At 40.1% G+C, this 25,119-nt stretch overlaps 3 protein-coding genes and 1 long non-coding RNA gene across 11 annotated transcripts; 2 read left to right on the top strand and 2 right to left on the bottom strand.

The window, feature by feature from the left end:
* Positions 1 to 141: 141 nt before the first annotated feature.
* Positions 142 to 9,970, bottom strand: guk1a (guanylate kinase 1a). 5 transcript variants are annotated; one of them, XR_006031869.1, is made up of 9 exons: positions 8,618 to 8,774; positions 5,385 to 5,498; positions 5,243 to 5,284; positions 3,454 to 3,550; positions 2,765 to 2,903; positions 2,586 to 2,670; positions 2,380 to 2,465; positions 2,036 to 2,207; positions 142 to 1,915 (listed from the first exon to the last, which is right to left on the bottom strand). XR_006031869.1 is itself a non-coding variant. In XM_042092495.1 (8 exons), exons 1-8 carry the CDS (start codon positions 9,768 to 9,770, stop codon positions 2,172 to 2,174), a joined length of 624 nt encoding a protein of 207 aa, XP_041948429.1. In that variant the 5' UTR covers positions 9,771 to 9,970; the 3' UTR covers positions 142 to 2,171. The 5 variants fall into 5 exon arrangements, 4 of the variants coding, with proteins under 4 accessions (XP_041948429.1, XP_041948310.1, XP_041948590.1 ...); XM_042092495.1 differs by lacking the exon at positions 8,618 to 8,774 and adding an exon at positions 9,746 to 9,970 and having other exon boundaries at positions 142 to 2,207; XM_042092376.1 differs by having other exon boundaries at positions 142 to 2,207.
* Positions 8,801 to 16,017, top strand: c1h1orf35 (chromosome 1 C1orf35 homolog). Of its 3 annotated transcripts, none has more exons than XM_042092258.1 (9): positions 8,801 to 8,891; positions 8,988 to 9,201; positions 11,081 to 11,231; positions 11,375 to 11,420; positions 11,518 to 11,600; positions 12,307 to 12,379; positions 12,563 to 12,645; positions 12,787 to 12,918; positions 13,469 to 16,017. In XM_042092258.1, exons 2-9 carry the CDS (start codon positions 9,105 to 9,107, stop codon positions 13,731 to 13,733), a joined length of 930 nt encoding a protein of 309 aa, XP_041948192.1. In that variant the 5' UTR covers positions 8,801 to 8,891; positions 8,988 to 9,104; the 3' UTR covers positions 13,734 to 16,017. The 3 variants fall into 3 exon arrangements, with proteins under 3 accessions (XP_041948192.1, XP_041948101.1, XP_041948024.1); XM_042092167.1 differs by having other exon boundaries at positions 8,809 to 9,201; positions 13,469 to 13,749; positions 13,780 to 16,017; XM_042092090.1 differs by having other exon boundaries at positions 8,809 to 9,201.
* Positions 16,018 to 16,685: 668 nt separating this feature from the next.
* On the bottom strand, positions 16,686 to 20,864 carry arf1 (ADP-ribosylation factor 1). Of its 2 annotated transcripts, none has more exons than XM_042092745.1 (5): positions 20,725 to 20,864; positions 19,573 to 19,753; positions 18,681 to 18,791; positions 18,451 to 18,575; positions 16,686 to 18,338 (listed from the first exon to the last, which is right to left on the bottom strand). In XM_042092745.1, the coding sequence occupies exons 2-5, from the start codon at positions 19,715 to 19,717 to the stop codon at positions 18,177 to 18,179; spliced, it is 543 nt and encodes a 180-aa protein (XP_041948679.1). In that variant the 5' UTR covers positions 19,718 to 19,753; positions 20,725 to 20,864; the 3' UTR covers positions 16,686 to 18,176. The 2 variants fall into 2 exon arrangements, with proteins under 2 accessions (XP_041948679.1, XP_041948777.1); XM_042092843.1 differs by lacking the exon at positions 20,725 to 20,864 and adding an exon at positions 20,545 to 20,675.
* An 871-nt stretch (positions 20,865 to 21,735) lies between these two features.
* Positions 21,736 to 22,926, top strand: LOC121709490. Its single transcript, XR_006031973.1, has 3 exons — positions 21,736 to 22,051; positions 22,177 to 22,208; positions 22,432 to 22,926. It is a non-coding gene; the product is annotated as an uncharacterized LOC121709490 (long non-coding RNA).
* The last annotated feature ends 2,193 nt before the right edge of the window (positions 22,927 to 25,119 follow it).

Here is a 25,119-nt window from a genome sequence, read left to right as displayed (position 1 = left end):
AAGTTTTCCCACTTGTTAATTTATATTGAAAATGTTCATACATAATCCATGTGAAGCACAGGATCTATTTGAGGAAACCACTCTGCTGTGATAAGGTAAGGACATGAAGAGAAAATAAAAATGTGGAATTCTCACAAAACCTTTTCAGAACTTGGACTTTAATTGGAATTGTACAGTGAATGTAAATAATAACAAACACAACTAAGACATATGTAGACAGAGGGGGTAGTTGAGTTAGTTTTCATCCTGTTAGAGAGACTTTTGTATGACTGAAATTCCATTCTACTAGAGGCCTTTACAATGTCAAAGTGTCAGTGGCCAGCATGGCTTTTATACACAAGAAACAATACAGGACTTAAGTGTGTAAAGAGGAATGCATTTGACCCTGTGAAAGCACTGTTATAAAAGGCATGTTCTGGCCTCAAGCGATGAATACTAGGTTAATTCATTCTAAATATTAGTTACTAATGCACTCCATATCACTAAAGCTCTTAATAGCAAACATTTCGTAAAAAAAAAAAAACAGCTAAAAAGTGTTAGGGCAATGGCTACAACAATAATAATAATAATAAAAAAACAACTTTGTGGAATTTTGTTGAACCACTTTTCAAGTATTGTGGATTCCAAATGTGCTAAGTTTTTATCCATTTGAATTCTCCTTTCTGATAACATTAAATGTTCTTACTACATTCCTGAATCAACTGCCTATGATGCATGATTATACACTTTCTTTACAAGGTGCATCACATTACATAATGACACCACAATTCATTTTGATGACAAAATACAACCTGAGGTCCAATAAATAAACAAAACCAAATTCAAACAACTGAAAATCACATCCATAAATATTTAAGTTAAGCAATTGTTGGAACAGGTAGACTTTGAACTGTGGAAATACCTGGGAGACCTGATCATTATTAAGATTTAGGAGAAAGCAAACGAGAAAAAACATCTTCCGCTCATAAACGTAGACCATTTCCAATATCCTTACACAACCCAATTATTATAACGGCTTTCCCAATAAATAGCCACACACATTTTACATCCTTTTAAAAACAGCATGTTGGTCATGTGTTTACCATTCAGATCTCTCTTTACATGTGGTGTTGGGTCTTCTCTGAAGACTAAGAAGTCCATGACACTTGGCAGGACATCTGTGTCTAGTAATAGACAAGCTTCATATCAACAGGCTTGCATGGGTTCATGAGCAGCAGAGCACAGCCAGGATCCATAACCTGATTGCTGAAAGTGAAGGAAGTCGGCTTCTTGGTGTGGAATAGCATGACTTCTGGTTGTGTTTCATACTGTAGCTGCCGTAGGCATGCAACTGAAATGCACGCTTTGTTGATGTCCCATTACTGACAAGTGGTAAACACCAGGATTTTTTACAGTACAGCAATCAACAATCAACTTGGGACCGATGACCGTCCTCAGACAAAATGCTGGACAAAAGGGCAGCACACTGATCCATTAAAGAAACAACATCAGGCCGCAGCAATCAGAGTCAGAAATGATTGTTTTCCTTTAAGGAAAGTATTGCATTGATTATAATGATAATGAAAACAGATTGTTGTATTAATGAGGAATCTAGTTTTGTTGAAAACACTAAAAGGCAAATAATAGATAACAAATAAAATCATGGTGGTATCAAAAGAAAAGATGACAATGGAATTAAAGAAGCACTAAGTCTTAACAATATTTACACTTAAACACGGCTGTTTGTGTGTCAACACCTCCCTCACACTCTTGCTAGTGCTAATGCATTCTGACAGGTAAACGGAGAGCCACAAATCATCTGTGACACCTACTGGGATAAATGAGAGACAGAAATGCTAGGCATACCTGGAATGTGTAAACTACACCAGCACTTACAGCCCAAATATTACAAAACTGCATAAATGAACACCAGCCCCTGCATAGACACCACAAAGATAGGTTTATCAGGGGTTAGAGGCTATACTAGTTCAGGAAAGAAACTAATCATTATATGGGATTATTGACCATCATACTATCACTGTACATGATTTCAAACTTGCTTTTCATTCAGAGCATTCTGCCCAGAGAGTCTGGCTGGGATTGGAAGTCTAGTGCCGGAATGTTTATGTGAGAAGCCCTGTAGCTGTAGCCTGGAGTGGAGAGGTGAGGAGTATGGAGGCTTGCGTGGTATCTTAGGCCTTGGACGTATTTTTTACTTTTTCAATTTCCTGAGGAAAATAAGATTAGAAAAAAAAAGATATTTTATCAAAAGGGTGACAGTGACATGTTTAGTTTAAAGCATGTTTATTTCCTTTCCTGTTCATGTTTATTTCCTTTCAATTGTATGCAGAATGGTGGCCCTGGCAATGTTAATGGCAATGTTATTAATAGGACTCTTACCTCAAGAAGAGTGTCTTTCAAATTCCCATATGCTTCATTAAGATCATTGTTTACAATGACAATATCAAATAGTCCATCTTCTTTACCTTGAGGGTGCAAACATTTGAACATTTTGTTTTAGTAAGCATAATAATAATAAAAAAACAATTACTGTGAATTTGTAAATAATTTTGGAATAACTATGAAAAAAAAAAAAAACAACTCACTCAGCTCCATATCAACAAATGCTGCTTTCAAACGCTTTTGTAGACTTTCCTCCGATTCCGTTTTTCGATCCCTTAAACGTTTCTCCTACAGCAAAAACAAATCATGTTTTAGTATGGTGGGACATTAAATAGCGAGGCCGATGAAAATAGCCACAGCGCTGTGGTTATTGTCTACTCACCAGCTCCTGCATTGATGGGGGATGGATGGAGATATAGATTGGGTTCAGATCTGTTCTCTTTATGTTTTTCACTCCCTGCATGTCAATGTCCAGTATGCAAATCAGGTTCTTTGCCTGCACAGCCTGCACGGCAGCTTTGCTGGGGTTGGGGTGGAGTATACGGTGTACATGAGCATATAGAACCAAAGCACTGACCATACCTTGCCAAACAATATTGAGGGGGCCCTATGCAATTTTGGCCATTTCTTTACTGTTCCCTCACTTTTTGCTCACAGTTTTCACTACAGAGCTCCCCCTATAGCTTCAGAGTATACATTTTACGACACACCTTGCTTGGTCAGTCTGCTGTTTCCCCTTTCCCTGTTCCTCTGACAATGGTTTACTCGCTTTCTGCTTCTTTCCCCAGCGCTGCCATGACGCATGCCTGAGAAACTCCATCGCTACCTTGTTTTTCTGCTCACAGGCGTTAAGGGAAGTGAGGCGGCCACCATTCAACCCGAATAAAGTCATATAACTATTCCAATGACTCCTAAGCTGTTCAGTTAAGGTAAATTAAGCTAAAAAAACTGCATAGTTCCCCTTTAATAGAAACAGGGCTTAAATCAATTCCTTGTTTTTCCTATATATTACATTAAAATACAATTTTTTACAACATTGTGCTTTTTTGTGTGATAAGAAGTTATCTTTACCTTGTTCCGTACATGTTCCCAGAAAATTCAGCATTCTCGATGAATTCTCCATTGTCAATGCTTGCCTGCATCACCTCCCTGGTCACATAATGGTAATCTGCAGGAAAGGCAAAAGCCATAAACAGACATGTATGTGCAAATGTAACTTGCTTTGTGTAGATGAGCCCCGCACCAGATTGGACTCACAACCTCAGAAATTGGAAGGGGGGGGCTGAGACCCATGGGTGCTAGCATGTCTCAGGTGTCAGGGAAGTATACCAGAGATGTTCTAATTAGGAGACAGAGCATGCAAAAAATCTCCCATTGAAATGTATGGGGTTAGTTGAGTTCGTAATGCAAACATGGCAGTCACATGGCAATCACACATATTCAGTCGCCAAAAGTTGACATGTGAATACATCGTGCCAATGCTGTTCTGCCTGAAATAAATGCCCAATAAGTGTCCAAAATGTGTTAAAATATGGCTGCCAAGTGGAGGGACTTGCCTAAAAGGACTCAAGCCATGCAATACTTCATCTCTGGTCTGTTTTGAGCATCATTTCTAGGAATCAGGATTCAAGAGTGAGAAAATACAGTACCCTCCAGAATTATTGGCACCTCTGCTAAAGTTGACTAAAAACCTGTATCATACATAATCTGTTGGTGATTTATTGTAATCTTACAATGAAAAAAATAGGAAAAATCCAACCTTGAAGGGAAGCAAATTTATTCTGAGAATAAGTAAAATCTCATAAAGAAATAAAGATTTTTAACAAAATCACGTCGCTCACAATTATTGGCAACCCTGCTTGTAATGCCTTCTTAAGCCTCCCTTTGCCAATAAAACAGCTTGTAATATTCTCCTATGACACCCCAAAAAGTTGGAGAATACAAAGCAAGGGATTTAAGGCCATTCGTTTTTACCAAATCTCCACAGATCGTCCAGATTCCTAGGTCCACACTAGACTCACCTCACTGTTTTTCTGTGGAGTTTAGATCAGGGGACTGAGATGGCAATGGCCGAAGCTTGATTTTGTGTTCAGTAAACCATATTTGTTTTGATCTGGACATTTGCTTTGGTTCATTGACCTGATGAATGATCCAATCATGACCAACTTGTAATGTCTTGGCAGAGATTGACAGATTTCCTTTGAAAATGTCCAGGTTTTTTTGGTGTTCATGATACCATGCACCGTAATTAGGTTCCTAAGACCTTTGGAAATAAAAACAGCCCCACAATAGCACAGCCCCTCCACCATAATTCTCATTAGGTATGGGGTTCTTTTCAGTATAGTCGTTCTTCTATGTACACCAAACACACCTAAAGTGTTTCTAGCTAAAGAGCGCAATTATTATTTCATCTGACAATAGACCACACTTCCAGACAAAGACACTGTACCATTCAGTAACTCCTGCCGTTTACATTGGTAATTAAATGACTGGACAGGTCTTTACCTGGCATGCCCTCTAAGATTTTTTGGGGGACTTGGTGACCCCATGATGATACCTTTTTCTGTAACTTTTAAACAGTGGTTAACTTAAATAAGTTGAAATTAGATAGGAAAATGCTTCTGTTAAATTTTGTATATAAGATTTTTCTAGGGGTGCCAATATTTGTGAGCAACGTGTTTTTGTTAAAAATATTTATTTCTTTATGAGATTTTCCTATTTCTCAGAATACATTTGCTTCCCTTCAAGGGTGGATTTTTCCTCATTGTTTTCATTGTAAGATTACAATAAATCACCAACGGATTATTTTTTATACCTGTTTTTAGTCAACTTTACCAAAGGTAAATTTAAAAAACATTACCTTTGCCATTCACTTCTCCTGGGCGGGGATTCCTTGTTGTATCTGGAGGAAGAAAGTTAAATGAGTTGAGACACTCAATTCAACGCTGACACATTGCCCAAATAGAGTGTGTGCGGAGAGAGTCAAGAGGGTTCATGCTTACGGGAAACGCTGAAGCCAAAGACTCCATCAAACTCGTTGAGGAGCTTCTTAAGCAGTGTGCTTTTCCCAGCCCCTGACGGTCCACTCAACACCACTGGCCTCGGTCCTGCCATTGCTGCAGAGGGAGGAGAGACCAGTTAGACCATAAAGAGGGAAAGGACATTGGCTGATGGGTCTTTTCAAAAAAAGATAGATAAAAAAATGCAACCGAACCAGTTTGAACGTTTTTGGTGTGTCAGGCAAATTGTCAACAGAAAAGATGAGGCAGTGCCCAAACACTCTGGGAATGTACGGAAGAGGATGAATCACTCAGCTAGTCACACTCATGGGTACACAGCACAATTAACAGGCACAACACGTTCAACCAAGCACCAATCAGCACGTAAGGCTCCATGGCAAGAAGTCTTGTTGTCAAGGTGAATACAATCAACAATCAATTAATTAAAGCCTCTTCAGCTGGGGTCTGGAAATTATTACAAACATCATCACTGATCATATTCCACTCAGAAACTGCCAGCATCACCCACAAACAGCAGCTTAAAATTAAAAAAGCAGATTTGTGTACCAAGTCAAACTAACAGTACCACAACTGCGGGATATTTTTAAGGAAGCATGTTTAAATAGGAAATGGCACCACCATGTGAACTTAGGCAATCCTGGCAAAACTACTCCGCTCTGCCCAGTTTGACACTGTTCCCATTAAAGCAACACCAAAGAACTTTTCCTCTGTCGCACGCACGCTATTTGTTTATCCAACGGCTTTGTAAATAACTATGTCCATAGACAAGGTAGAATATGTTGCATGATTTTATGAAAGTAGGCTACGATGTATTGCGACATCATGCATGTCAAATTTGTAGTTTCTTATGTCTCATTCCATCGAACTACAGATCCGCTACCCGATCTGGCAAACTTACATAGTGTCGATAGAAGGCCGCGAAGCGAATGCAGAAGTGCCGTTCACCCTGTTACGAGTTGATGAACCACGGAAACATTACTTTAAGGTACAAACAACAATTTTGGTAACAGGCTGTTCATAGCAAAGACACAGAACTCCAGCTACTCATAACAGGACTCATACTACTCATAAGAGTTTAATATAGAATTCTTTGCTAAAATAATGCCGAAAGACTACCTTTAAGACTTTTCCTAACTAGAGAAGCACTGGTTAAGTTGAAGAATCTCTTACCTGTAGAGGAAGAACTGAAAGTGAGTGAGGGTGGAACAAACCCCTGAATGACTTACAGTACTACATTACAGAGGAGTGGTTATGCGTCTTGATACGTAGGCAAGTACCAGCAAACCTCCAATCACTATCCAGGAAAACCAGCCTACTGACTTGTAGAACTGCAGAACCATTAGAAGAAATCAGGATGCTGCCCATGTAATGATTTGCATTTCCTGCCCATGTAATGATTTGCATTTCCTGCATTTCCAACATGTAATGATTTGCATGTTATATGCTATATGTTATATGTATGAGGCTGTGTACATCCTGCATGGAATGGAACAATGATATGTGTGAAAAAGAATATCCTTATAGGACAATAAAGACTCTATACTATACTACCAGTGCATCTGTGAATGGATTTCTATTTTTGAAAATAGCAAATGAGACTAGTGTGTTGATGTTTTAGGTCTAGTTCTATAGCTTTTGTCCTTATGAGTTTTACTCAAACTAGAGGAATTCAACAAAACCATGTGCTTTGTCTTCCTCTATAGCATAAGTATTTCATTGTATGGGAGTGAAATGTCGCTGTGTGTCTGTCTTTTGCACTAGTCAATTAGACAACGGTCCTACGATATCAGGATAGCACTGATTAGGGTAGCCCAGCAATTTTGAAGGATACTTAAACTCCTAGGACTCCTTGGAACTCAAAGGATGCTTAAAATAGCTTCAACTATTTGCTTCTCCTGTCACAGAAACTGGTGAAATTAATCTTTATCAAAAAAGCTATACTGTCTCCCTGGGTATTTACCATTGTAAACCCAGCTATTGATTTCTCTACCACAGCCTGACTGGGTCAAAGTAAATCAAGCGTAATGTGTAAATTAATCAAAGAAAATATAATCCATTTTGCAATGTATACTATTTTGTCAACAAAATACATCGAGACAGCATATGAGAGAGAGAAAAAAATAGAGCATTAATAGTTGCAATTTAATGATAAAATTATGCAGTTCTACAAAAACTTACATCAGGTCTGCGTCCTGGCTTAAGTCACTACTTTATTACTTTTAAAACCTTAACTGAAACCCCATGGTAACAACACATAGCTGCAAGACAAGCTCTCTTGTCTTTGTGCAGTAGCAGGGCCAGCATGACCCTACGCCTTTGCAGCTGCGGATGACAGAAGCATTCTCTACAGCTCAAGGTGGCTGTCATGTCATGCCATGTCAAAATCAGAGCTAGGGTTCAGTGGCTTGGTTGGAAGCAATAGACAACTTTACATTATTCAAAATAAGACTATCAAGTAGTATTGCCTGGGTACAGACCCCAATTTAATTGTTATTGAAGGACAAACTGGCATCTGCCACAAACTTGACATTTGTGTATACAGGCCTACATTCATTTCAGGATTATTTTCAGTTAAATCAGCATTTTAGGCAATCATCTGACATCTTTAACATAATTCAACATGGACTTCTGCAGGATAGACTAAAACTGTGTAGTCTACTTCAAATAGTATCAAAATAGAATATTCTAAAACATTTCAAGTGAGACTACATTGATGGTATATCACGCTTTGAAAGCAGAACTTAAACTAATGCAATTTCTTTTAATTGGTTCCAAAACATCTGTAATTAAATCTTAATGAATAGTAGACCATTCAGCGCATGATTCACATGACTTTTGACATGTGAAACCAATTCATTAGTTTTAGGAGTAGGCTATTCTGCAATCTACAAAAAAAAAAAAACTTTTAAAATACGTAAGATTATATTCATGATAAGTATAGCCTGATGCAATTCAAGACAATCATCAGACCCTGGGGATCAAACACTACATGACTTAATTAACATTACCCACATAAACAGAGTCAAGTATGCATTTCCATCGCTAATGTTTATGTCAACTGACATGTAAGTCCTGCGAGAGACATTGCAAGAGATAATGTACCGAGGTGAACAGAGCAAGTAACGTTAGCATTCAGTCTACGGTGATGAAACCGGGCTAGTCCATAAGGTCTACTACGACTGCAGTACAGTGAAGGCAATTTCAAAACAACCTACCTGAAGCAATACGGGAGAAAAATCTCATATACATCAGGCAAATGTGTATTCCAGAAAACGAAGAATGTCTTCACCACCACCTCTTACTGCAGTCAAGTAACAGCCTTCCGTATGAAAGCCATTAGAGAATGATCTACGTCATCACGGCGGGCCAAAATAAACTCGTTGGTTGGTGTGACGATACACAAAGGTGATCTACCAAAGCTCCGGATTTACTACAATATCTCGCTAAAGAAGACGGACGCGTCGTCACATACCAACAGCGCTAACAAAAGTGAAGTTTTCCTTCTTTGAGAACAAGTATCGGATGACATCTTGAAACATTGCCGCTCTAGTGGTGACCACAGATAACCTTTTACCGTCTATGCAGAAAGAACCAGAAACTCCCCGGATGATAACGACAAGGCCTTCAGCAGATGTCAACTTCCACGTGTAAAAGCACTCTACTAGCTTCTATACCTAGCTAATAACTAAGATTAAACAAGCCATGTTTGGTTCTTCGAGATCTGGGGGTGTCAGAGGTGGCCAAGACCAATTCAATTGGGATGATGTTAAAACCGATAAACACAGAGAGAACTACTTGGGTAAGTGGCTAACGTTAGCTCGCTAGCTAACAATATAACATTATCCCATGTCCCATGCTATTGTTTTCTCGCGGGTAACGTTTGGCAACGCCAGTTGATCTGTGTGCTTTACATGCAAATAATCAATGATTAGCACACGGTAAATTGAGACCAAACCACATCAGCTAGCATTTAAATACCATCTAATACGTTAACACTGCGTAATAAGTCTAACGTTATCATTAAGCTGAATCAGATATTGGTGGCACCACCTCACATTAACATTAACCTTTCGATGTAGCTGCTATCCTTAAAAGTTATTAGTACATGTATGTAACGTTGGGTAAGTTGAGTCACTAGTAGAAAAGGTCAGTAGAAAATGTCACTCACGAGCTAATACCGCAAGATTGATCAGAGAAAGTGACGAGTTTGGACACTAACCTTGGTCCTCGCCACGTTAACGTTAGCTGATAGGTCGCAAGGCAGTAGTGCCAACTGGATCAGTCTCTCAGAATGGTTTTACTAGAAATACGGTCTAAAAACATGATCAGTTATGCCAACTTACCCTTTTCATAAATGCAGTGTGTCATTACATTTCCTGTGGGGTTAATGGGTTGTTTCCCCCTAGGTTTCCGCTGTGCTTTTACCAACAGTTACGTCGAAAGTGCTAGCAAGTGTACTGTTAGCAGCAAGTCTCGCTCTCATGTGCGGTGCCAATACGAGGAGGCTCTCTGAAGAGGGGTGGTCGATTTACGCAATTTGGCACGCTGAAGCCGCTACAGATTGCCTATGGAGCGCCTGTAGTAGGCTTCTGTCTTATCTTGTAGGGTCGACTGTACAGTAACGTTAGAGTGATAACGTCACTGCTCAAGAAGTATTTGCCTATTTTCATCACATGGTTTAATCTTGACAAATGGTGCCATTTGATTCCCTACACACTGTATAAAACAAGGTGGATGTACTCGGGGTTAATTCACTTTAAAATAATTACTCTGACTCAAGCAATTCAAACTGTCATGTCCTAGGTCATGTTTTGTCAACCTAAGTAGCAAACATAAGTAATACAAATCAAACAAATTCAGTTTTAAACTATTATTGCAAATAACTATTTATAATACATCTCACCACCACATGTTATTTGTTCAAATAAAAATATATCCGTCCCACCTGTTACTCTGTCCCCCTGTTACTCTGATGAAAATGGACACCCCCCTGTACATTGATTGTGTACATGTTGTTGCTATGATATGTTATATTTAGCTTAATAAAAATATGACTATTTTTAACTTTGAGAGCCTGGTGTTTTTAGAAGTCTCACTTTTTTATGCTTGCGCCTTGATTATTTTAATGTGAGGTGTGTTGTAACGGTCAGTTGCATCATTTCTGCCTGGAGGCGAAAAAAGTGTCACTCTGAATGGCCCCTTACTGATGGGGTGAAGCATACAATGTCCCCTGGTATGTTTAATTATAGTGGAAATTATTATTTTATTTTTTTTGAGTTTTTTTTTCCAAAATATGGTTAATTAGTATGTTAAAAATATGTTCCTGTCCAGTCACTATGATCACCTGTTGTTCATTACATGAGTAATAATGGCCGACTTAGTGCTTAACATAACACATTGTTACCCTTGTTACTGTCAACACTGGGTGCTATTGTTGTTCAGGCGTTTTACATGCTGTCCACACTGTTACTCACTGCTGACCTTGTTACCTGTGTGTTTCTTTTTTTATATTTATATTTTGCATATCTTTGTGGTTACATGTACTCAAGTCTAATATTTTGTAAACACTGTTTGTATTTCCATTACAATATAGGCTACTCATTGTCAGGAATATTTTCTTTTAATTGTGGTCAAATCTGGGCAGGATTACAGTATAATTATCCCATTTATTTTTCCAGGGAATTCTCTTATGGCACCTGTTGGTCGATGGCAGAAAGGAAAAGACCTGACATGGTATGCTAAAGATAAAAAGAGTGGGGCTCCTCTAACCAAAGAACAGGAACTTGCTGCTGTAAGGGAGGCTGAAAAGGAGGCAATGATGGCAGCATTGTAAGGAAATCATTCTAATCTTTTCCATCATGTTGTGTATATTGTTTTCTATTGTCAGATTTCTTATTAACCGAGACAACATCCAGACAACATCCATGTCTAAATTGAGCATTGAATGCAGTTAACTTTTATTACTTTTTTAGGGGGCACAAGGTTGTGAAGAAACAACCAACTGGTCTTACTAAAGAGGTTTGTGCCAGACATCAATGAACAGGTCATTTTTTATTTCCAGCATTCCATTTATAGCAATGTTCATACTATATCTATACTGTCATGTGACCAACAGGACTTGGCAGACGTGTGCAAAAGAGAGGGGGGAGATGGAGATGAGAAGGATGTGGATCGAGTCTCTGGGCTTGGGAGCTCCAGGTGAGGGCTTTTGTCTTTTACAATCCCGTCCCCCAGATTCTCCAATGGTTGTGTAATTTGTATGCTTGCTATTCAGCTGTTTGAATTTATTTTGTTTGAATTATCATTAATATTAACCATCAAGGGTTGCCTAGATCTGTGGCGTGGACTAGATCTGCCTGGCCTAGATCATAGAGACCTGGTTGCCATGCTCCAGCGTAGGGGTTCTCAGAGCTGCTTCTGTGTCCTCCTTTAGCACACTGACACTCCATCACTAATGCTCTGGATTCACTTGTCCAGCTATTCAGAAGTTCAGTCCATGGTTGAGTTCAGTCTGCTGGTGGGAGTTGGAGCAAATACAACTACATAGTACATGCATACATATAACATACACTAATGGATGCCATAATTTCCCTTGGGATGAATGGAGTACCTACCTACCTACAGTACCTCCTATAATGGAGTCTATATCTACCTACAAGGCAGGGAAGTCCCATGATTTGTACTGATAACCCCTGTTTGAGGGAAGCAATGATTTATTGCAACATTGTTTGGAATTAAGCATGTTTGGTGCTGAGTCATGTCACATGTCATGGATAAACAGTGCCCAGCACCATTCATTTAAAGCTGTTATGGAGACAAGAGGTCTGACTTAAACATAACGAAATGCTCATTTTATCAAGAAGCAGGAATGACTTTGTAGTTTGTTACTTTTCACTGTCTTTAGTGTCGGGTCAAGAAATATGGTATTCTCCCAACAAGAGAAAGAGGCAGCAAAGCTGGGACTCTCTGTCTTCACGGTAAACATTTATTTGTGTCTGCATATTGTTTATGAATGTTGGGGATAAGTAGTATGAATTCATTAGTATATCAAATGAATGGTTGGGAATCAAATACGCATATCATTGTAATATACATACCTTTACTGCAGCAAGCTGGTATTTGTTGTAATGCAAGGAAAATAATCAAGAGCATTTTTATAGCATCAAAAATCTGATGGACCTCAAGTAGCCTCTTCAAAAAAGACTACAGACGGAACTCAGGATCGAGACGATTCAGAACAAAGGTAATAGTGCTACTCTTTTTTTGAATTAAAAAGTAAAATAATCGTTTATATAATTTATCATCATGTGGTTGTTGTCGATACAATGCAGCATCTCTCTTCCATGTCTGGTAATCATAATCTTGTCTTTCAAATGACCTGAAGGCATGAGAGTCAAAAAAAGGGAAAAAAGGAGAAAAAGAAGAAAAAGGAGAAGAAGAAGAAAAAAGAGAAGAAGAAGCGCCACAGACGAGACTCATCCTCCTCTATCTCCAACTCAGACGATGACTATAAGAGGTAACCAGTCCGTTCCTTATGCTCCACTGGACTGAGATGGTGACTGGATACCAAAATGAGTAACCAATTGGATTCAACACTAGAGGGCGCCAAAGCACAGTTGTGTAAAGGGCTAGTGCTGAAATTGATGACTCATTTGAAGTACACAGAAAGATGGAAAGAAATTGGTTCTTGTTTTTGACACTTGACAATACATTTTTACAGTGATAAAGAAGTAGACATATGTCCAACAAATAACAATATAGAATAGCTTTTTTTGTCATTGTACACAAAAATACAACGAAATTTGACGGTGAAATATTCAAGCTGCACCTGTGAAAAGGGCTAGAGAGGACAAATTGCCATCTGTATTGCAGATCTTGTATATTCAGTAAATTATGTTGCTGATCATTTATGTTTGTTAGTAGTAGCATGTGCTGCACCCAACGACCCCCCCTCCCCCCCCCCCCCAAACACACACACACACACACACATTCACATTGCCACACACAAGCCAGCCTCCTCCCCTTTCCCAATCATTGATTGTCTGGGTGTGTTTTGTGCCTCACAGGCGGAGAAAGGACCACCATAGTCATAATCCATCATGGAGCAGTCAGAGTGGAGCCAGGCCCCATGACAGCCATTTAGGAAGGGGGGCAAAGGGCGAGTGCCCCCCCCACTCCCCTCCCAGCCGGCGACGCCAGCGGCGGCATGACTCCGAGTCCTCGTCTGACGGGGGGTCTTGCCACCCTCACCGCAGTGCCAAGCGCAGGTCCCCCCCAGCATCCCAAGCACAATGCCTTCGGCGGCGCCATGATACGGACTCAGACGACTAATGCCCGTGTCAACTTTACACACACACACACACACACACACACACACACACACACACACACCCTCCGTACTCTACTCACCAATGTAGAAATGCAGAGAGAAAGACTGCAACAAGATGCTCTTAACTATGCTCTTTCTCAGAGACATACAGCAAGTCGGGCAAGTTGGCTTTAGCAAGTAGAATACTTCAGATTGGAGTCATAGCAAAATACACGGTCCATCAAAAGGGTTTTCTTGTGCATCATTCAAAGATCTACTACCCATCATGTCAACATACAGACACTGTGGAAACGGCTATGGTCAGGTGTGTAGTTATCAGATGTCACAGTGACCGAGCTCTGCCTCATTGTGGCTGCTGATGAGGTGAGAGGTCTTCACTGTGGCAGTAAAGTTGAGCAAAAAAGGATGAAAGGCAGTAAATGCAAGCCTCTGGGAATGTTTAATTGTGTAATGTTTTTATGTAGGACTACCACAGATTGAATAGGAAGTACAATTTTTTTTTTTTTTTTTTTTTTTGACCTCATAAATCAATTGTTATACCAAAATTGTAGATGTGTATTAAAATCGGAAGGTTGGAAGCATGCACCAGTTTTAGTTTGTCATTCCAGTCTGTACCAGTCTGCACGTGGACAGTTGAGTTGCTACAGTTAGCACCCGTCCCAAATGACAAACTGGCATGAAGAGTATACATTTGTTTATTAGTAACTATGTTATATTAAGGTAGTTGTAGCAGTGTCCTTTCACACTGGATTCTGTGATGACTAGGTCACCATCTCCATTGACTTACTAGGTTCTACAGGCTCTGACAGACTGCACTGTGGGGCACAATGCAAAACATGACCTATGAACTCAAGTTCAAACCAGACAGTATCATAAACATTTGTCACTTTACTTTCATGGATTCTAATGTAGGATGAAGTGGAAAAAACTTTTGCAAAGTATTAAGAGATGCTATCATGGCATCTGGGTGGAAATGTGTTAATTGGGCTACTCTACCTTGTACTGGCCCTCCCCTTATTTAATCAATCTAGTGAGAGTTGTCCCTTTGTCCAGGCCAGAGTGCCGCTCCCTGGCTGGTGAGGCGGCACTGGAATGCACTCCAATGGTCATAATAGAGTGTAGTGTTTGCATTTGCATTGAGTCACTGTGAAAGGGGGCATTCTGCTGGCTGGCACCTGGGGTTGCACTAAAAAAGAGCAAAGCACAGACAAAAGAGAGGGTGCAAAAAACCAGGCCGGTCCCTTTATACAGCCCCAGTAGCACAGGAGCGCCACACACAAACCCAAGCTGATGGAGCAGCGGGAGTGGGCGAGACAAAGACACCCTGTAAGAGAGAGAGAAAGAGAAGGAGCGCACCCCTCCTTTTCCCACCATCATACTCTCCTGCCATGCGTTACGGGCTTGGCTGCATTATCCATGGCACCCTAATCAGGCCAAAGGAACGTTGTCCTAGATTGGTTTCCCTCCCTCTTGTCCTCCCAGCACACCCCTGGCGACTGGGCCGGCCCCGCTGACCACACAGAGCCCAGCCATTTCCATTTGTCACTTATTAAAAAAGCCTCTGTGAGCAGGGAGGTGTCTGTCGCCGGAGGTTGTTTAGGAGCCGGCCGGTGGGCGACAGGGTGTGTGAGTGAGGATGGGAGCCAGCGGGAGGTGGAGGGCTCCATGACACGACGCAGCGCAGCGGAGCTTACATGAAGAGTCATTCAGAAGAAAAGCCCCCATGAGAACAAGGGGGAAGGCAGCCACAATGGAGGTTGAGCCCAGCGATGGCAGGGCACAGCCAGTGGGAGAAAACATTAGCCTCAAAAATATTTTTTCTACAAAGCCCAAGTCCAGATAATTAGGATCAGAGGATGGCAGTCGTTTTCAGATCCCCAGTGTGAAGTCCCAACTATTTCCCATAGAATTGATGGGGTTATGTGACCACATGGAATGGCAGCAGATGCTGTATTAATTCTTAATTCTATTCTGATGTAAGCAATGTCAGAAATTATACTTGTCATAGTAATTTATAAGATGTTTATGTTATTAGAAATATTTGGATCTGGATTTTAGATATCTATTTGATACAAGTATGTGATAAGCAAATTGCATCTGGCCTTTGTAATAGACAGTACCACTGCAAGCTGTTCCACATTGCCTTTATTGCAAGTGAGATCATTGTAGAGCTAATTGGGCAATCACACACACACACACATTGAATGTTGCTGGCCTGAGAATTTTCAGCACCCCTTTCCCTCAAATGAGGTCAAAAGGTCCAATAAATATTTCCAGTAAACTTTAGCTTTTTGAAAAGATCTTTGGATTATTTTCAACCAGGCCATTCTAAAATGGCTCAGTGACACCATTGAGATTGCTCTTTGACTAATGATATCTTGTTTATTCCAAGTGAACTGACTGTTCTTTGCCACCATTAGCATAGTCATTTAGGTTTTTTCAGGTAAATCTTGGTCAAAGGCAGCTGTCTTCAGCACAAAAGACAATATTACAGTTAATAATAATATTTTTAAAAACATTGCATCACATTGTGAGACACTACTTCCATTCATTGTGTTGCTTTGTGAATTTATTGTACTGGAATCTATCCCCTCCAGCTAAAATAATGCTTGCGCCATACCATTTTTTGCATAGTGATTTTAAATGAGCAAGTTAACCTTAGTCTTAGGGACCTAACCTTCTTAAAGGATCTGACCATTAAAAAAAACTAATAATAAATCAAATATTTCATTGATGACTATCTATTGATAATGATCAATCAGTTAATGAGCACTGCATGTCTTCTGTCTGCCTATTTCAAAAGTGGCTCTAAGTTCAGGTAGCTATGAACCACAGGAACACAGGTACAACCAGGAGCCCGCTGAATGTAAACTAGTGGTTTAAACTAATATAGAAAGTTGCATGGAAATAAAAAAGAAACATGGCAACATCCTTAAAACACCAGCAGCACACCATTCTTCTAACTGCTTTAATTACAGTGCTTTTCTGTCAAAATCAAAGCTGAGAAAAATTGACATGTAAAAAATAAAACATTCATGTTAAGGAATCACACTAATAACCAATCTACAAGATTAACACCGTTTTGAACTCCAAGTCAAGCACTTTAAAGCAAACCAAAATAACACAAATAGATTTGTTGCTTCAAGTTTTCCGTATCACACGATCTTGTATAGTAAGGTGGTAAATCATTCAATAGGTATCTAAAGCTATCAAACAGTACACTTTAACAGTTGACTTGGAGACCATAGCCAGTAGCTTAACAAGTACACCCTGGCACTGTATGTGTAGAATAAATCTGATAGATTTCATATTGCTATAAACATGCCACATTCAATGGAGGGCCATGTGCTGATTTTGACATGAGAGAAGGCATGAGGAGAGCCATGGAGGCCTGGAGAACTCCGATCACACTGAACAACATGTATGAGAAGTTATTTCATTGCAATGCTCAATGACAGTGACGTGTTTACCAACTAATCTTACAGGGCCCCCATAAGCCTTAGGCACCAGTTATCAAGGGTGATGTGCATTGAGTAGGCCAAAAATGTAAACAATCGGAGCCTCACTCATTCCATCACTACCATGCGGTTTTGCTCATTCAGGTTCTTAAACAAGGCAGAACATGATTAACCTGAGACACAATGATGTTCTCCTACACGAAAGCAGGTGAAAGCAAAGGCCATCACACCCAACCTTGACAGCCCACACGTAAAATGCATAGAAATCGTTCCAAAACACCTTTCAATAGCATCCAATGACAGATAAAGCTCAACAACTGATAAGTTCCGACTAGAAGTCCTGTTTGAAGCTGGATCATTAACAGACCATTTGCTTTCAATAGGATACAGTGTAACTATGGTATCAACAACTGTTTCATAATTCATTCATTTTATATGATAGTCATTAATTAAGGAAAGGAAAGGTAGCAGGTAGTGTATCTGTACAGTATCCACTGGCATCTGGCATTTAGTTTTAATGATTAGAACTGCTCCCCCACTTTTCAGTACATGTGCAATCTTACACAAGTGTTAGAGGAGATTTTATCCATAAAGGCATCTACTAACTGAGACAGGAGTGCTTAAGAAGACTGATTCCTTTAGAGGTTGCTCCTGTTCTCCCTTTTTCACTCCCTAAACATGTTCCATCAAACGCCTGTTAAAGGGTTATTAAATAACATCGTAAGGAAATATTGAGTACGTTACATATTGCATAAGAGTGCATCAGGCAGCCCCATACCAAAACAAGACTATTTACATTAAATAAGAGACCTGATGGCTACAACTCGTTTATCCTCCCACTAGTAAAATATTGCTGTGACCAGACATGAGATGAGGGCGGCATCCGCCACCCTTATGTTTTCAACCCCAAAGTAGCTTGATTTTCAACACGAGGAGTAAAAGCGATGGAGAGGAGACAGAGCAACGGAGAGATGGGACATGCGGTCATCATTTCTGGTTCCGCAGCTGATTGGAAAGCCAATCTAGTCCTTCATACAGGCCATCACCACTGGTGGCACAAGTGGCCTGGATGTACCAGTTTCTGTGGCGCAAGGAGTGCAGTCCCAGCTTATCCGTGATCTCAGCAGCGTTCATGGCATTAGGGAGGTCCTGAGGAAAAAGGCACAGTTGTCTCAAACAAGCTAGCAGCACAGAACAGAATGTCACAGAACATATCATTCTTTCGAGATGAATACAGTGCAAAGAGGTGGGAATCAGATACCTGTTTGTTGGCGAATACTAATAAAACTGCTTCTCTGAGCTCATCCTCAGCTAACATTCTCATAAGTTCCTCTCGGGCTTCGTTGACACGCTCTCTATCATTACTGTCCACAACGAAGATGAGACCTGATGAGAGAAGTATATGATACAGTCATCTGAACTTTTCTCCTGAAAACAAACAAACAAAACAAAAAAACAGACAAAAACATAAAAAGTGTTGGCAAAGCTTACCCTGTGTGTTCTGGAAATAATGGCGCCACAACGGTCGAATTTTATCTTGACCACCCACATCCCAAACTGTGAAACTTATGTTCTTGTATTCCACAGTTTCTACATTGAAGCCTGTTGGGCAGAGAAAACGGTACAATTACACACTAGAGAGTATTAGTTATTTTACAGAAGTGGGAAACTCTGGCCTTCATCATTGTTCTGCCTGTGCACTTTACATAGATGGTTTCATTAGCTTTGAGGTAAACTTTATTGAAGGTCATACACGTTGGGGGCAGCCGTGGCCTACTGGTAAGCGCTTCGGACCTGTAACCGGAGAGTTGCCGGTTCAAACACTGACCAGTAGGAACAGCTGAAGTGCCCTTGAGCAAAGCACCTAACCCCTCACTGCTCCCCGAGCGCCACTGTTGTAGCAGGCAGCTCACTGTGCCGGGATTAGTGTGCTTCACCTCACTGTGTGTTCACGGAGTGCTGAGTCTGTTTCACTAATTCACGGATTGGGATAAATGCAGAGACCAAATTTCCCTCATGGGATCAAAAGAGTATATATACTTATGCGTGCAAATAATGATTAGGGGCAGCTGTGGCCTACTAGTTAGCGCTTTGGACTTCTAAAGGGAGGGTTGCCGGTTCGAACCCCGACCAGTAGAAACGGCTTAAGTGCCCTTGAGCAAGGCACCTAACCCCTCACTGCTCCCCGAGCGCCGCTGTTGTGGTAGGCAGCTCACTGCGTCGGGATTAGTGTGTGCTTCTGTTCACTGTGTGCTGAGTGTGTTTCACTAATTCACAGATTGGGATAAATGCAGAGACCAAATTTACCTTACGGGATCAAAAGATACTTATATAATAACAATCTACTGTTTCAATAGGCTACTTATAATTCCAAGTGACTCACCGATAGTTGGAATAGTGGTAACAATTTCACCAAGTTTGAGCTTGTACAAAATAGTCGTTTTGCCAGCAGCATCAAGACCAACCATGAGAATTCGCATCTCCTTTTTGCCAAAAACTTTGAACAAGTTAGCAAAGAGGTTACCCATGGTTCAGGTTGAAGGATGGAATTGTTCCTCGGAAATCTGCCAAATGGAGAGACATAAATTAATCATTTAAATCCCCCCCCCCCCCATTTCAGGAGCGCCTTACCTACCCCATTAATCGTGAGGTAGCATAAGGTGAGGAAAATTAACATCTCCGCAATGTTTTTACACATAGCCTAGGCCTACTCTGCTACAACTCGTGAATTTGCATGACCTCGCTGCTCGACTTGTTACAGTTTGTCAGATCTGTTGACGTTAGCTATTGTTATCTGGCCAGAGTGTAAGGGATTTGCGTGGAGTTAAATTACTTGTAAATTCACACCAACAAACGAAAACAATGAGGACAAGCTATCTTAATCCGTTTGTCTACTTATTTTTGTTTTATCCAAACAACCATTGCAGCCTTGAAAGAGTTCAGTCATCAGCAGCTTAACTTTAGCTTGCTATTACTTTTAACGTTATGAATGCAAGGTGCTTGATACCAAATACCGCAAACGTTACACCTTGAATGTTTCATATTTCAGTGCGACTATGTTGCTGTCAGCGTCAGCGACCAAAACATTCTCATCTTTAAGCTAGCAAGGTAACGTTAACGAGAGGTAGCAACATCGTTTGCGCTTGCGGGACAATGTTGCCACTGAATCTTTATAGCAGAGCAGGTTAACTATCGTTAGCCAGTGTATTGAGGTCATAATACATATAGCTGATGACCAAATCCGATTAATCAATACTGAAAATGAATACGCAGTGACAGACATTGGTTCCTAAATGTAGCCTTTTCGACATTGTCAAAGAGTTAGCTAGCGCGCTAGCATAACTAGTTTACTGACCGCTTGCAGACAACAAATCTCAGTCGAGTGTCACGAGTCGCGAGCTTAACGCCAAGTAGGCTAGGCTAGTAAATACCAAGCTAAGACTCTTCATATCCATTAGTATATACATTTCTAAAATGGTGTATCAGCTACAACAAAACCACTGTAAATTATTTTACAAATAATTTCTTCTCTTACTATTTGCTTGTTTCCCCTGTTTGAACGGATTTCAAGGCGTTCCCTTCCTCAAAATGGCGATTTGTCGGCCACGTCAACACGTCCGTAAGCAGTTAAGCATGAGAGCATCACTAGTAGGCTACCTCTGTGGGGTGGAGGACCAATTCTCATATCCAGCTTCATGCATTAGGGTTGGCTGCTCCACTTATCGGTAGAGTAGCCTAAGGATGCAAATGCAACATGCATCAGCTTAAGCTGTGTGTGCTCACGCCAGACTACACTAAAGTTTTTTTTTTTTGTTTTTTTTTTTTTCATTTCAAATATGTTTTGACTTAGGACGCCTATTTCAGACGGGATAATTTTACTTTATTTCCAGGTTCAGCTACAGCAGGGTCAGGGATGGATTACTGCACGGGCCTACCGAGGGGCCCAAGAGGTCAGGGGGCCCTGAAACCCAAGCATTTGCATGGAATCATTGCCTCAATATCAACAAATCAGGATTAATACATCTAGGCAGGGGCCCAAAAGTTCATAATCCGTCAATGAGTATGGGTCTGGGTGGGCACTGCAGACTACTCCAATGCTGATGGAGGTATGGAGTAGGGTCTGAGTGGGCACTGCAGACTACTCCAATGCTGATGGAGGTATGGAGTAGGGTCTGAGTGGGCACTGCAGACTACTCCAATGCTGATGGAGGTATGGCCTAAGCTTGATGGAAGGTTTCAGCTCACACACAAGTTACAGTTGGCTAAGAGGTCTACTGACTGAGTGTCAAGCACAACACACAAGTTACAGTTGGCTAAGAGGTCTATTGACTGAGTGTCAAGCACAACACACAAGTTACAGTTGGCTAAGAGGTCTACTGACTGAGTGTCAAGCACAACAAGTCAGTGAAACAACAGCACCTGCCATAGATGTTTGAATCTTTCATTCAAACTTGAATTGGTTATGAATTGAGCCTGTCATTTCACAACCACCTTGTCTCTGTGCATGACGGGTCTTGCCTTGTGGGTCTTGCCAGGTGCTTTTAGTGGTTTAATGAACTGCTTGGACATGATATTGCTGCTATTCCTTCTTTGCATACAAAGGCACATATTCATGTTGGTGGACCACACCATCAGAATAAATTGAGGGCAAGGGACATGGATCTCTCAGATAGTTGGCTTTTTATGATGTATTCTCACGGTCTAAGGAAAGCAGCTGTTGCCATTCTGGGGGTGGAGGCCACCGACCCAACCTTGAGTCTCCCCTGGCACAGGAATCACACCCTCAGACCAAACTCGCACACAGTGGCCTTGTATGCTGAGAAGCCAGGTGTTAACTGATGCAAAGTCTTACTGTGACAGAGGTGCACAAATTTCACCCTTCTGGTTAGAATACAGTGTAATTTTGATTAAAAGCGTCAAGCAGACATTTTTGGAAAACATAAATAAATAAATATAATACATAAATATATGTTATTTTCCTCCTCAGAACATACAGTCCTTTGATTTGTCAACTTCCTGGTAAGTCTTGCCTATTCCTGATGGCTCATTTGCAATTGTTCATTGACCATTAGGCCTATTTAAAGGACAGTATATATTGTAGCCTAAGGTTCTTATCTTTCTCAGTACCTGCACTACAATGCAATTACTCAAAATATTATTATTATTTTTGTGTGTGTGTCGAAATATAACAGAAGGGTCACTGTTGATTGTGTTTGCATGGTCATTTGTGTTTACATTACAGGATCTGAATCTGAGCATGATCAGTTTTAGCATTATTAATCCTGCCTTGCCTATACACCACCAATTGAGGATGAAGGTCAAATCACAAGTGGTATATTTTCTGTATCTTATGGCTACAGTTGATGCCTTTGCCAACCATGTCCTTGTAGCAATTTAAACCTGTAATTATTTGAGACTGATATGTACTTTATCCAGTTGAAAAACACGGCTGTTGACATGACTGTGTTTACACAACAAACCCGCAATGGCACTTTAATTTGGTCAGCTATAGCCTGAGAATACTCATGACAATGGGTGCAGTTAAGAAGAGGTCTTGTTGTGTTCATCTTATTTCCATTTTTGGTTTAATTTTTGTGCTATGATTTTGTAGTTTGCTACATGGGACTGAATAGAGAATTACATAATCCTAAAACTATAGTGTCATGAGAAATGGAATAGAGGGCTCATCAGATGTGGAGTAGGATTTCCAAAACTCTAATCCATCGAACGTGACCTTTAGAAAATTACATCGCAAGCAATGTATGTATCCATTAAATACATTCAATAAAAAGTATCAAAGCACCAAATCCAGACTAAAAGTGGAATATTAACATTGTGGATAGACTTTTGAGTTTCACCTTGTTGACTAGAGGTGACCTGTCGCCTCCCATAGGCCAAAGAGGCACATAACATCCAACATCAAATTTTGACATGTCAGATTGAATAAATCATTTGTGTAGTTGAATAATAGTTTTTTTCTAGTACCATGCAGTTTTGCGGCACAATTATGTTCTCTTTTTGATATTAATAAGTAATGAGATGGAACCTAATGATCTATCACAGGGATGGCGACCCTGTGGCTCGCAAGCCACATATGGCTCTTTGCCTCCTCTTGTGCATCCTCCTGATGTTCTCACTTCTCCTTGGACTTAAGAGGTTTTTTATTTTTGAAATATATTTCTGATAAATCAAAATGCATTTCATTATTTTTACAGTAATTAAAATAATTTTACCGTCATGCGATGGATATCAATCTAGCCTCAAAAGAAACATAAGCAGACGCATTTTTGTCTGCCTGGTTTACTGCTACTGTTGCAATCAGGAAAACGTAGCTAAGCGCAGATAGAAGGACATTTAAAAGGAGGATTTGTCTTTTTGTAATAACACCGTATAAAAAACGTGTTCTACACGTTAGTTTGGTACTTGGTATGCCATGACTTAACTGACCCATAAAGCTTCAAACCTGAAAAAGAGTTTACCCAAAGGCAATGACCTTTGCAAGTACAAGGTAAAGGTAGGCTTTTTAAAACGTCTGTCAGAGAAGCAGATTCGTTGTCTTTTTGTTCATTTTCTTTTTAGAAAATTAACGGAACACTCGACACCCTCAAAGGTCACATTGGCACCAGTTCTTACATTGGAGCATTGGTCATGCTAATAAGTCATTGACTGAGGGGGGATTTGTGATGTATTTCAGATATTTTTGTTACTTGTTACTCATTCCTGAAAATGATAATTTGTAGCATTCACTTTTAATGAAAAAGAGAAGAGCTATTTAAACTGTAACCCTGTTATTATGTTATTAGGCGTAGGCCTATAACACACTGTTTCTGATGTAGTAGTGTGTGAGTAGTGTGGAATGTTTTTTGGCTCTTCAGGCTGGACTGGTTAGCCACCCCTGATCTATCACATCAATGAGAAAATATATCTGGTCATATTCAGTTGAAATATAGTAGATCTGAATTATGGATCTTGGACCATGACCGTTACAGTAGTGATCTTGAAAACAAACTGGTAGAATATAAGGAACCTTTCATTTAACAGCATTTTCACAAATCAAGAAAACCATAAAGAAAACTGATGGAATACTAAGTGGACTATCCAAAGGACATGCAAACATCCTGCATATATTTGGGTGATTTCTTGAAAATACCCTTACACGTAAACAACACTACTTTTGTTCAGTCGTGAAACATGTGCAAAAGCCTCATGTTAAAACCTGGTCTGGTGGAAGTTATAGTGGCCTCATATCACACAGTGATTAGCAGTTTGTTGTTGTTGGTGCAGTAACACCTGAGAAGTACAAACTTTAAGCATTAGTTATATTTGTATGAGTCTACTTATTAGCCTGTGGAATTGCACTGAATCCTCTCTCAAAATCTAATACTAAATCTAATCTAAAATAATTTACTTCCATGTGGACAGCTCTGGTATCTTACTAATTATGATCTTACAAGCTCGTACATTGAAGCTGTACTGATTCAGTAAAGAACTTAAAAAAAGAGAATGTGTTTCCATAAGACAGTCAGTTACATGGCTCATGAAGTTGGAAAATACAATTGCAGACCACTGCAGAGGCACACCTGCATGGCATGCTTTCAACTTTGTTGCATGTTCCATTTTATCATCATTTTTGTTCACCTGCCAACCTAGCCTCAGTTATCAAGAAGAGACAGCATTAGTTGTAAAGTTTCAAATTCTTCAAGTTGTTTAATTTCTGCCTATAAGTATTTGTTCTAGAAGTAATACCATCACTATTCACTGTGTGCCATACCAACAAATTTATTGATTACCGGTATGCATATAACAAATATAAAATAAATACATGAAGGAAAATCTAAAATGCATTTTTGTATTACTAACTAGCAGCCATTATGCAATCAATCAATAATGTAATGGATGCCTTGGTGCCAAAGTCATACAATCATTTGCA

The sequence above is a fragment of the Alosa sapidissima genome, chromosome 1 (genome assembly GCF_018492685.1).
Source record: "Alosa sapidissima isolate fAloSap1 chromosome 1, fAloSap1.pri, whole genome shotgun sequence".
In the NCBI taxonomy this organism is placed as follows: domain Eukaryota; kingdom Metazoa; phylum Chordata; class Actinopteri; order Clupeiformes; family Clupeidae; genus Alosa; species Alosa sapidissima.
Note: the sequence above shows the minus strand (reverse complement) of the source record. Positions and strands in the feature narration are given on the sequence as shown.

Excerpts from the sequence above, each read along its gene's own strand:
- arf1 (XM_042092745.1), bottom strand. The coding sequence starts at position 19,717 with ATGGGTAACCTCTTTGCTAACTTGTTCAAAGTTTTTGGCAAAAAGGAG. Across the intron at positions 18,792-19,572 it reads TACCACTATTCCAACTATCG|GCTTCAATGTAGAAACTGTG; the intron begins GTGAGTCACTTG and ends TCTGCCCAACAG. Across the intron at positions 18,339-18,450 it reads TAGTATTCGCCAACAAACAG|GACCTCCCTAATGCCATGAA; the intron begins GTATCTGATTCC and ends CTTTTTCCTCAG.
- c1h1orf35 (XM_042092258.1), top strand. The coding sequence starts at position 9,105 with ATGTTTGGTTCTTCGAGATCTGGGGGTGTCAGAGGTGGCCAAGACCAA. Across the intron at positions 11,601-12,306 it reads TCTGGGCTTGGGAGCTCCAG|TGTCGGGTCAAGAAATATGG; the intron begins GTGAGGGCTTTT and ends CACTGTCTTTAG. Across the intron at positions 12,380-12,562 it reads TGGGACTCTCTGTCTTCACG|CATCAAAAATCTGATGGACC; the intron begins GTAAACATTTAT and ends GCATTTTTATAG.
- guk1a (XM_042092376.1), bottom strand. The coding sequence starts at position 8,651 with ATGTATATGAGATTTTTCTCCCGTATTGCTTCAG. Across the intron at positions 5,285-5,384 it reads CTTTGGCTTCAGCGTTTCCC|ATACAACAAGGAATCCCCGC; the intron begins GTAAGCATGAAC and ends TTCTTCCTCCAG. Across the intron at positions 2,671-2,764 it reads CCCCATCAATGCAGGAGCTG|GAGAAACGTTTAAGGGATCG; the intron begins GTGAGTAGACAA and ends TTTTTGCTGTAG.